Source organism: Schistosoma mansoni, assembly GCF_000237925.1.
Source record: "Schistosoma mansoni, WGS project CABG00000000 data, supercontig 0230, strain Puerto Rico, whole genome shotgun sequence".
In the NCBI taxonomy this organism is placed as follows: domain Eukaryota; kingdom Metazoa; phylum Platyhelminthes; class Trematoda; order Strigeidida; family Schistosomatidae; genus Schistosoma; species Schistosoma mansoni.
The window spans coordinates 106,574-117,761 of NW_017386096.1; the positions used below are offsets into that span (position 1 = coordinate 106,574).

Here is an 11,188-nt window from a genome sequence, read left to right on the forward strand (position 1 = left end):
TTTATTTATTTAAACACATAAATATTGGTACAAGCAAGCACGAGATACATATGCACCACACAAAACTCATTTGATTTGTGTGAGGGCTGTGATGCTGTTCAGGTGCCCAAACCGAAACAGGTGGTTTTCTCAGGGGGCCACACCCGGAACCTTTGACCTAAAGGTCTGATCCACAAGGCAGTGGAGCGTCGTAAGGAGATGCAGTCCCATAGTTACACGTGACCAACAATTGATTCATACGCTATTCGTTCCCTCAGGATACTGGATCCCATGTACACCATTGGTTTGGAATCAGGGTTTTCCAACTCCCCTAGGTGGACTTATCCATGTTCATCGACCCGGTTAAAGCGTCGGACATTCGCTTTTCGTCCTCTCAATTTCGTAAACAACAGTAATGCTGAGAGAAGGCAGTGAGTAGGGTTTCTCTGGCATAGGCTGTATACACGTGACTGTGTGAGAGCATTTGGAGAAAGAGGGCGGACTCTCCCCACTCTCGGCCGTACCAGGGCATTTGGGAGAGCGGCTGAGGCTTATCTGAATTAAGATATTAGCTTAGCCTCGAACGATTGTATTTTTCCAGATAACAAGTTGCTTTCCTCTCAAAGAAATCGACAAAATTTAGTAGATCTTCATAAATACCGATAAGAACCAATTTAATTCAAAAGATACCGAAATATTCAATCAATCAGTTATTCATATGAATTAAAGTGATTTATTTCTCATGTTATTGATCATATAAGTTGTGTTTTACTATTAATAAAGTCAATCCTTAACTTGATTGATTTTAGTTTTTTTTTAGGAAGATAATCGATCAAAAAAGCCACTTTGGTTTCTGTCTTTTTCTCTAATTTAGGGAATCTAATTATGCTTTTTTTACAAGTCCTGTTGCTAAGACTGAAACTATATGATTAGATGAATACCTTGTGTAATAGAAGACTATAACTAAATATCATACCATTGAAATATTTAAGTAGATTCTAGAAAATGAAATAGTTTGATAATGTGTGGTATACTACCTGACATTAACTTTATTGAAAGAGTTTTTTATAGATCGGATTGATTGTTTTTGCAAAAACTACAAAATTGCATGAGGTATAGGTTGTGTAAGAGAGTCGGTATCTAGTAATAATTTTAATTATTGAGTGAGACACACATTGAGGAAATCACCCAACTGTATCACAAGACAAGCCCTCACATAGAATCCTGAAGGACAAAGGAGAAGAGGAAGACCAAAGAACACATTACGTCGAAAAATGGAGACATGTATGAGAAGAATGAACAAAAACTGGATAGAACTAGAAAGGAAGGCCCAGGACAGAGTGAGTTGGAGAATGCTGGTCAGCAGCCTATGCTCCATTGGGAGTAACAGGCGTAAGTAAGTAAGTAGTTGTAGAAAACTCTATTCACTTTGACTCAAGTAAATGTCTTCCGTTAAGTATTTCTAAACTTTTGAGTTACAATTTTCCCCGTATTATCACTAAAGTATTACTCTCTTTGAAACAGTGCATACATTTGATCTTTTTTCAGATCTTATTCGTGTGTTTCTTGATGAATTTCATTGGATATACATTCCTACTGAACAGATTGAGAGCATTACTTAAATAATCTACAATGTTTTTATAAGAGTTAGGATCTTTATTAAGTTTCTTCTATATTCGATTGGCATAGCATTATAGAAATGAGTACACTGTCCAACTGTAGGTTTTCTACGAATCCCTCAGTTCATGTAATCCATTGTAATTATAATTATCCTATAAGCGAAGTTAAGATTTGTCAAGATTTGTCATGTTTCAAATCAGATAGAAATAAACACTATTCACAATAACTTCCAAGTGGTCGCTTAAATGAAAGGGACGAAATAAGTCTGTTAAGGACAAAACGTTTCGTACATTTTAAACAAAATATGTCCTCAAAATATAATAATTCCAATAAATAGTTCCAAATCAATTACATCCAGCCATAACGATAAGACAGCGCTTTCATTAAACTTCTGTGATTATGTAGTAGACAGATTATGGGTACAAATTACTAAGTAGAAATATTTAATAAAATTTGCGAACGCTCGATTATTTAAACAAATTGTCATGGCTAAGTACAAATTACTTCCCTTGGATCAAACATAATAAATAAAGGAAAAGAAAACAGACTTTTTTGTTCATGCTTCACGATAATAACGACTGCAACCGCCTCAGTGAACAACACTGATTCTATAGCACCTAGTAGATGTGATTTCCCTACTCTGAATTTCAAATGTTGCCTCAGGATTGGGCTATCTTAGTTCTTGATGGGGAGTGAAACAATTAAGTGCGTCAACCGTCTCAATTATCTTGGGAGTCTAATCGGTCCTGATGTCTGACGAAGTCTGGGCCTGGATTCAGAAAGATCGATCGACATGTGCCAACTTAAGTCACCTCCAGCGTAGACGAGGCGCCCGTTTATTAGTCAAAGGATGGTTACAAGTATGAACCGCCATAGTTTATTAAAGACGGAAACTCAAGTTACTTATAAAAGAAATACTAAAACTTTATCAGTTTTTTTAATGTATAAAAAATTGAGGGCGAAAATAAACCCTACATGCTAAAATCACCAGTTATTCGAGAATGAAAAGTACTAGGAAAGTCTACAGAATCTGTCAAAAGCGCTTCATGGACTATTATCAAAAATTGTGAAAAATATACGAGTAACTAAAATATGTTCTACAGCTGTTTTTGTATTGAACACCTAATCTGTGACGTATCAACACGAGCCAAATAACGTGTAACAACAAATAAAGACTTGCGTTTGTTTTATTGATATTGTCAACTGTGTGATGACAAGTTACCAATCTAACAGCATACTAATGGTGACTTTTAAATTACATTCATTGACAATTTCGAATAAATCAGTCACGTTGTAGTAAAGAGTTAAAGATAAACGACACAATTCCAATACGACGAAAACTCGTGCCGATTAGTTTTTAAAAAAACGCCAGGTGAAAATCAATCAATCTGTGTGTTATTTGACTATAGAACAATATAAGCTGGTTTGGAGATGGAAAAAACATAACAGCATATTAGGAAAGCATGCCATTGTTTATGGACGAAGACTGAAACTATAGATACTGACTTTGCAAACTTAGTATAACCGTTGGAACCAATTTAGTCCTGCCGATTCACAAACCAAATTCCTGTTAATAACTCCCTTTAATTTAAAAGTACTAGAGCTTTTCTGAACTCCAATAACATAAACATTGTTTAGTTTGACAGTGATTTTAAATTAATATAGCTCAAAATCTTTCATATTACTAAACCATGTGCATTCTTTCTGGGTAGCAGGTAGATTGTGTAATATTTTATCTTGTGAAGTTTAACTACTTTGAGCGTGAATAAACTTCCAGGAAATCTCACAGGATTTAAAAATAAAAATTCATTGAAAGGGTCACTGATAAAAAATTTCGCATCAGTTTCAACATACTTCTCAGATGTTTATTGAAAGCAATTTCAGGGAAAATCATGAACATTGAATTTTTAAGTCTCTTATTATTTATCACTTAGGTTATGCAAGCAATGTTTGAAGTACTATTACTGTGGTTAAATTCATGAGTACCCAAAGAATAGCTTAATTATGAGAACGAACGTCAGAGATTCCAAAGGTGATTCCGTGAGATATCAACCACTTATGTAGATCCAAACAGATCTGACATAAATCCCTAAGAATAAACATCATAAGTTAGAGTAGAGAGCCGAAAATAAAGAAAAAAGGAGAGACTATAATTTATGGAAGACCTTCGAGCGACCCTAGACTAACCTTGAGTGTCCACCTAATTACTAGGACCAAACGAGGATAATAAACATGTGTGAGGAACTAAAATTATGATTTACAGTTGGTAATTGAGATTAGAAATTAGATTTAGGGTTTTCATCACAAACTGATATCAGCTGTAGTGCTTGAACTCTTTATACAAATGAATGAGTGAATTTCGTGGCAAAATCCAAGAACTGTTACATCATACATGATTCGTTCGTTCACAAATTACAGCCTCTCAGGATAAAGAATATGAAGTTTATCGAGCAATTATATCAGATATGACGCAAGGGTGCTATAAATAAATAAGAAAGACTTGACTAACAAACCGACTAGCTCGTCCTTACATATTAGTTACATTCACTTTATTTGATCAAACTTCGAAACTTACCTCGACAATACTAAGAAGCTCAGAAATCGTCATATGTGGCTGTTACCGGTACTAGCTAAACCTTTGTGAAATTTTGATACCAATTTTACATTAAGTTTGAGCATAAGAGTTGTATTAAATATGAACGTTTCAGAATGTATCTTGAAGCTAGCTCGCTGTTCTTAACCTCCTTATTCATCAATCAAAACATTTGAAAAATATTTAAAATGACGAAAATTGATCGGACTTACTCCCACTCATAGCATAAGCTAACTCTAGGGTTATTTAGTAAGACTAACGGTTGCCAAGGTCAACATCATCTGTCTTCATAAGTTCGCCAAAAATACGTCCTTTGAAGTTTTAGATGTAAAAAAGAAAAAAACAACTCGTGCTCTTGATTCAAAGCTTATGAACATTTTCTCAATGTATCTATTCTTTTTCTGAAAGATAAGAAGAATGAACACCTGTCGGATTCAAATTATTACTAAGTAGTTTAAACGGTAGCCACATCTAATCCTTATAAATTGCCAGGGGAATAAGTTCAGTACAGTCAATCTCTCTTTTCGCTTCAGGTAAGAAGTTTAAGGAAACAACTTATTTGGAGTTTTTAAACTTGTTTTAAGCGACTTGTTGCTCAATAATGAGCACTCAAGTTTAAGTTCCCCCTATAAACCATGGCAGCAGATAACAGATGAATTGGTTTAGTTAGGTGATAGACAGACTATAGTGCCCGGTAATCAGTTTAATTATAAAATTTTACGACAAACAAGTGTTTGTACAATCTTTTTCTTGTCAATACAATAGCAAAAGCCTCCTTTTTAGTCTGGAAATATCCTTGTCCAGGTTCTTGAGTATTACAACTCCGTTGTAATAGCTGAGTGTTTTGTGACAGGCGGTAGCCACCAAAAACTTCATGTGCTTTTTTCATTATTCTTTAATGCAATCACGAAAGAATCAACCTAACAGGGTGACTTCAATGATATTGTATAAGTTGATTAGAAGTATTTGAATTAATATGCTAAGAATCTCAGAAATAGTGTTTTTCAGGTCATGTAGAACTAGATAAGCACAGAAGAATGTATTGTATATGGAACTGATGGCCAGCGAACAATCAGGTACAAAAAAATAAGCAGTTAGTACAAAAACCACGTTTAAACTCCCTTTCTAAACAGTTCATATCACTCACTATTCAAAATCTATTTTCTAACGATAGAACTATAATACTTTATGAACTCTGCACGATTTGTTAGATATTTATCTGAAATGATTGACCGAGATGAAAGAAGTTTTCATCAGGCATTTGTCGCCCTGATTTGAAAGAGGTTCTTTACGTTCAGTTAACGATAACAATTATCCAAATATATTCCAACATATAGTTTACGAAAAACAAATGTTTAACTGGGAGACGGGGAAGAAATATAGAAGAAAGGGGATAAACGGCATGTTATAACAAAATTTTCGCAATCCATTATCTTTCATGGCAAATATAGCCCACTATAGAATAGTCCTACTGCACACTACACAACACACCCCGACTCACTCATAATTTTCGCTTCATATCACTGGTAAAATTGGCAACGCAATGTAGGAAGTTAAGACTGCTGTACTGCCAATGGTTGACGGTCTATACTTATATAAGATATTACAGTATTGAAATAGGAACAAGTCTACCAGAAGTGACGTAATGTGAGTGAATAATTCATTCCCTGACGCAACGCCGAACATGCCTGCTTCTATAATATTATTATGGCCCTGCTTCTCAACAACACTTGCATCATCCAAGCCTGTCCAATATACTTAATTTCATTTTCCAGAAATTCCGCTAGTGAAATTCGCCGATCCTTGTCTATAAGCAAACGTATCACCTCCTAGACTAAATTCATGAAACACGCTTCAAAGAATTATTAGACTCTTGATTCACAAGCTTCTTGAGTCTAATGTGAGTTCGCATATCTCTTAAAAATAATTGAAAACAGTCAGGTTCACACAACCACATTGAGATATTTAGACACATCTGAGGATACAAACTGCATACTCACCTTCCTCATTAACAACCGAAACAAATCTGACCGTATAATACCGATTCAGGTAATGGCCCTCGGTTTTGCGTAAGCCTTTGAGATAATATCCCATATACTTCTCTTGGTGAAAATTGCAAAGACGGGTTTCATGAACCCACTTCCATTCTAGTTCGTAATCTACCAAGAGAAGAGGATGTCTTATATCAAGATAAGTAGAGTGTACGCTAGTTGGCAGGTTTCAAAGTCGGTAGTTTCACAAAAGGCGATTTCAGGTTCAATCTGCTCATCTTCATTAATTTATGCAGATAACGCGAAGATCTGGAGGTCCATAAACACCAAAACGGTTGGTGCAAGTTCGTGACAAAGATATCGGACATATACCAGACATCCTGCAATACACTTATATTCGCTCACCACTAAGTATTTGTATGAACAACTGACAAAGTCACTTATATAATATCACTCTGGAAAGGGCTTCAAAAGCTAAATTGTCATCATTATTCGGCACGGAATTGAAACAGAAGGCATCAAACAACAAATTTGTTTCAATGTACTAATTGAATGTACAATAATTCCCGCGCTATTTAAAAAGGACAGTGGTATTTTTCCTCGTTGAGTAAATTCTATTGTTTTGATCGTTATTAACGTATCAAGACTACTGTTTTTATACTTTGATTGAATTTATTTCAGTTAAAGTATTCTATTAGAGTATCATTTTTGGTATCCTAAATAGTTTTATCGTCGGTACTCCAGAGTACCTTTGTTTTTCTATTGTGTCTGTTAGTACTTTAGTCCTAACTATTTATAGTTTTTTTTCTACTTATAGTCAACACTCACTTTCGCATCCTAAAATGACTGGAAGATGCAACAAAAGCATTTGCCACCGCCCAGGATGTCGATATCCTGTTGATAGCGGCATGCAGTGCGATGAGTGCAAAGGTTGGTACCACGAAGTTTGCACAAATCTAACACCTGCAGCTTTCAAGCGGTTCAGTAAAAATGGGTGCGTATGGCTATGTCAACAGTGCTGTTTGGATGCAAATAGCCTGTTAACCGAGGCCATCTCAATAGTAAATGCCGCAAAAAAGTGTCTCGGCAAGCGCGGTCGGGATACATCAGTCAGAACTCAATCTGTCGACACGCAGATTGACACAAGGCAGGCCCAAGTGAGTCCAAAAAATGCCGACCCACACTCTACAAAGGAGGAAGAACATCCTCCAAAGAGGTCTAACACAACCAGAAACTCGCGCAAAAAAGTCTCTTCTGTCCCTCGTATCAAAAATGGTGCCCAGAAGGGAACTTCCGGAAACCGAAACCGCAAGGCTCGATCGGTTTCCAGCGCGAAAGATGACCCAATCTCCCAAGTCGTCCTGAACCTTCCGGAATCCCACAGTACGCCTGACGCGACTGTGGTTACCACTCCAAAGAACGTTGGCGATTGGGTACGGGTCGTAAGAAAAAAACGCCAAAATGACGTAAAAGGAAATCATACCCCCACCAAAAGGGTCGACAAGCCGAGGTCTGATCACAGCGACAGATCAGTCATTCTCCATAGAGTCAAGGAGAGTGACAGCTTAGAACCGAAAGCTCGTTTTGAGCATGACATTGTGTTGATAAAACAACTACTCAACCAAGTTATGCCCAAAAACATCCCCGGAGTCACCTTGCTAAAGGTGTATAGACTAGGAAATCTAGCGCATCTGAAACCAAATCAATCTAGACTACTTAAAGTCGTTTTCAAATCCCCGAACGAACGCGACTTAATCTTAGAAAATGGACATAAATTAAAGGGTTCAGTTTTTCTCCGTAAGGACTTACCGTTGGCGGACCGTGTTAAAAGACGGGAAGCCGAAAAGGAACTACAGCTCAGATTAGACGCTGGCGAAAAAGACCTGAAAATTGTAAATTTTCGGGTTGTGAGGCTTCGACAGAGGATGATGCCGAAGCCACTCTGGGTGAAGCACAAGGCCACCTAAATAGGCTTCGGATCTGTTATACCAACGCCCGGAGCTTACTAAATAAGCTACCGGAACTAGGTGTACAGATTGACTCAACTAGGCCAGACATAACCGCAGTCACAGAAACATGGCTGACGCCGTCTATAGATAGTAGGGAACTTGATTTCGAGGGTTTTACATTAGTAAGGGCCGACAGAACACAAACGCGTAAAGGAGGGGGAGTAGCTCTATTCATTAGGAATGCTATCCCATTCACCATTATCGACAGTGTATCCCATGAGAGTGGGACGTATGAATTAGTTAGCTGCCGCCTGAAATGCAGGGGACAAGAGTTGCTACTTAGTTTGATCTATCGCAGTCCAAGCTGTGAGGCAAACGAGGTCCTGCTAAACAGTCTCAACACTTTATCACGAAGTGATCGATGTCTAATCCTAGGGGACTTCAATGCACCCATGGTGGACTGGGGAAATCTGCGGACTGAATCGTCAGCAAATTCCTTCGAACAGGAACTAGTTGATGCGGTAATCACATGTGCCCTAGTGCAACACGTGAAGGAAGCAACGAGGTACGACCCGGGTTCTGCATCATCCTTACTAGATCTTATATTGACTCATTATGAGGATGACGTTGCAAACCTGGATTACATGCCACTCCTAGGCAAAAGTGATCATGCAGTTTTAAGCTTTGACTTCCATATAACTGTCGATCACGAGTACGCTTCAGCTCAATCCAGACCTAACGTCTGGAAAGCAAACATACCAGACATCATGAAATCAGCATCATCAGTAGATTGGAAAATAGACCCAGAGTCATCAATCGAAACGGCTTGGGACATATTCCGGAATTTATACTTAGAAGTTACCGCCCCCCACATCCCTTGGACTACACCTAAGAGAACGAGAAACTCCCCACCGTGGTTCAGTAGGGAGGTTCGCATCCTTCTCCGTAAAAGAAGGAAAATGTGGGACAGATTTAGGTTACTGGGGACTGACGAGGCAAAATCTCAGTATCAAAAGGCTCGAAATACCTGTGCCTCAACCCTCCGTAAGGCCAGAAAGCTGTACGAAGAGAAAATCGTTAGGGAATCCATAGAATGCCCTAAACGCTTGTATTCGTATATAAACCAAAGGACAAAAAGAAGAAGAAATGTTCCTTCACTATGGGGAGACAGTACTGCCACATCACTAGTGGAGGACGACTTTGGCAAAGCTCAAGTATTCTCTAAATACTTTAGCGATGTATACACCATAGAAACACCCTTCTCACCAGTCCATGAAAATCCCCCCACACAAGCACTGGACAGCGTAACCATTAAAGAACTCGATGTCTTTGGTCTGCTAGTTAAGCTTGACATAGGTAAATCCACTGGACCCGATGAACTGCATCCTAGGTTACTAAAGGAATTAGCTAACTTTGTTGCGAACCCTTTAAGTGTATGTTTTAATCTGTAGTGACCGGCCAGTCTCGATAAGAACACGATTGGAATAATAGAAACAATTATTATTATTGTAACCAATTGTACCAGAGATTGTTTTACTGTATTTGTTTAACTGTATCCGTTTCACTTCTTGTTCCATATACCGCCTGGTTTGGTTCGAGCTTGCTCACGCACTGCTTGTTCGCTTGTACTCTTTGGCACGTCTCGGTATTATTTCGATACCACGAGATCGCCAATAAATATACTTGATCTGGACTAGTAAAGCCTTCTGGTTTACGGGCTATCAAGGGAACCAAGTCATATTTGTACGCGTAATCGAATAGTAGTGGTGATCATAGTCCGTCCACGACTCGACATCCACTACAACTGGTGAGCCGTTGTTGGAACACGCAATACAGCTGGTAACCCAATCCATCGAGCACAAGTCAAACTTGGCCAATTCTCCAAACCAGATCAATCCGGTGAGTCTATTTATCTATCCACATCTGTTGCATATATTCGTATTGATTTTTTTCAATATATAATATTTTGGCAACTTAATATGGTAGATAACGATAAGAATAACATAAATATGATAGACTCCGAGATACAGGTTATCAGTTTCCGACCGGTTCCTTTCATCCCCCATGATCCAGAAGTCTGGTTCGCGGCACTGGAATCTCAATTTGAGATCCGCCGCATAACCAATCAAAGGCAGAAGTACGCCTACGCTTTGGAATCATTGCCCGGGGATCACCTAACCGCTGTCCGTGAGGTTGTCCTCAATCCCAACGTTCCAAACGTTTATGACCGTCTTAAGGATGCCATCCTTCGACATTTCCTCCCATCAAGAGAGGAAAGATTGAGGACACTTTTAGCACGTCACCCTATGGGTGATGCTAAGCCGAGCCACCACCTCACGCGCCTGCAATCCCTTGCAGGAAACATGACAGCTGACTCTGAGATAGTCAAAGAGTTGTGGTTCGAAGCCTTACCAGTCAGTATCCAGCCAACCCTTACGGCTCTGCTCGAGGACACCCCGCTCAACAAGGTGGCCCTCATAGCAGATAAGATTCTGGCACGAGTTAACACCAAAGGCGACCATTTTGTTGCTAGTTTTTCCCGTTCTAACGTTGATCTCGATGCTAGACGACCTCCGGCTCATGGGGATAGGGACAGATGTATCCATACTCGTCTCAGTTTCCGAGACCGCGCAAATGTGCCAGCCCCCTACGTCCCCCGACCCAGGTCACAATCTCGAAAAGCCGTAACGACTCGCCCCAAGCGGGCATCTTCCAAGCCACGCCAGAAGGCGGTTTCGGAAGCGAGTCCAGGTTGGTGCTGGTTCCACCGTGCTTTCGGAGCCGGTGCCCGTCATTGTCGAGCTCCCTGCTCATACAAGGCGGGAAACTTCCCAGCCGGCGAGTAAATGCGGCCGTACTCGCCGGCACTTCACCTCAGGTTGGCCGTTTATTTTATGTGCACGATTATCGCACCAACGCTAGGTACCTTGTGGATATGGGTGCCCAAGTTTCTGTCGTACCTATCGGTAACAGTAAGTCTCAAGCCACTATGCTTCGACTACGCGCTGCGAATGGCTCAGTCATTCCCACCTATGGTACACGACACCTTACGTTCA

The 11,188-nt window shown here is 39.4% G+C and overlaps 2 protein-coding genes across 2 annotated transcripts in view; one reads left to right on the forward strand and one right to left on the reverse strand.

The window, feature by feature from the left end:
• Positions 1-4,447: 4,447 nt before the first annotated feature.
• The window catches only part of Smp_098240 (hypothetical protein), a gene marked incomplete at both ends in the record, with an annotated part of 15,678 nt that continues 8,937 nt past the window's right edge, over positions 4,448-11,188 (reverse strand). The window contains one exon of the mRNA XM_018791454.1: positions 4,448-4,503. Within this exon, the coding sequence (XP_018647325.1) occupies positions 4,448-4,503 (56 nt within the window). The remainder of the gene's footprint in view (positions 4,504-11,188) is intronic.
• Smp_177520 (hypothetical protein) lies at positions 10,112-11,087 on the forward strand (the record flags this gene model as incomplete). Its single annotated transcript, XM_018791465.1, has 1 exon — positions 10,112-11,087. The coding sequence occupies one exon, from the start codon at positions 10,112-10,114 to the stop codon at positions 10,976-10,978; it is 867 nt and encodes a 288-aa protein (XP_018647326.1). The 3' UTR covers positions 10,979-11,087.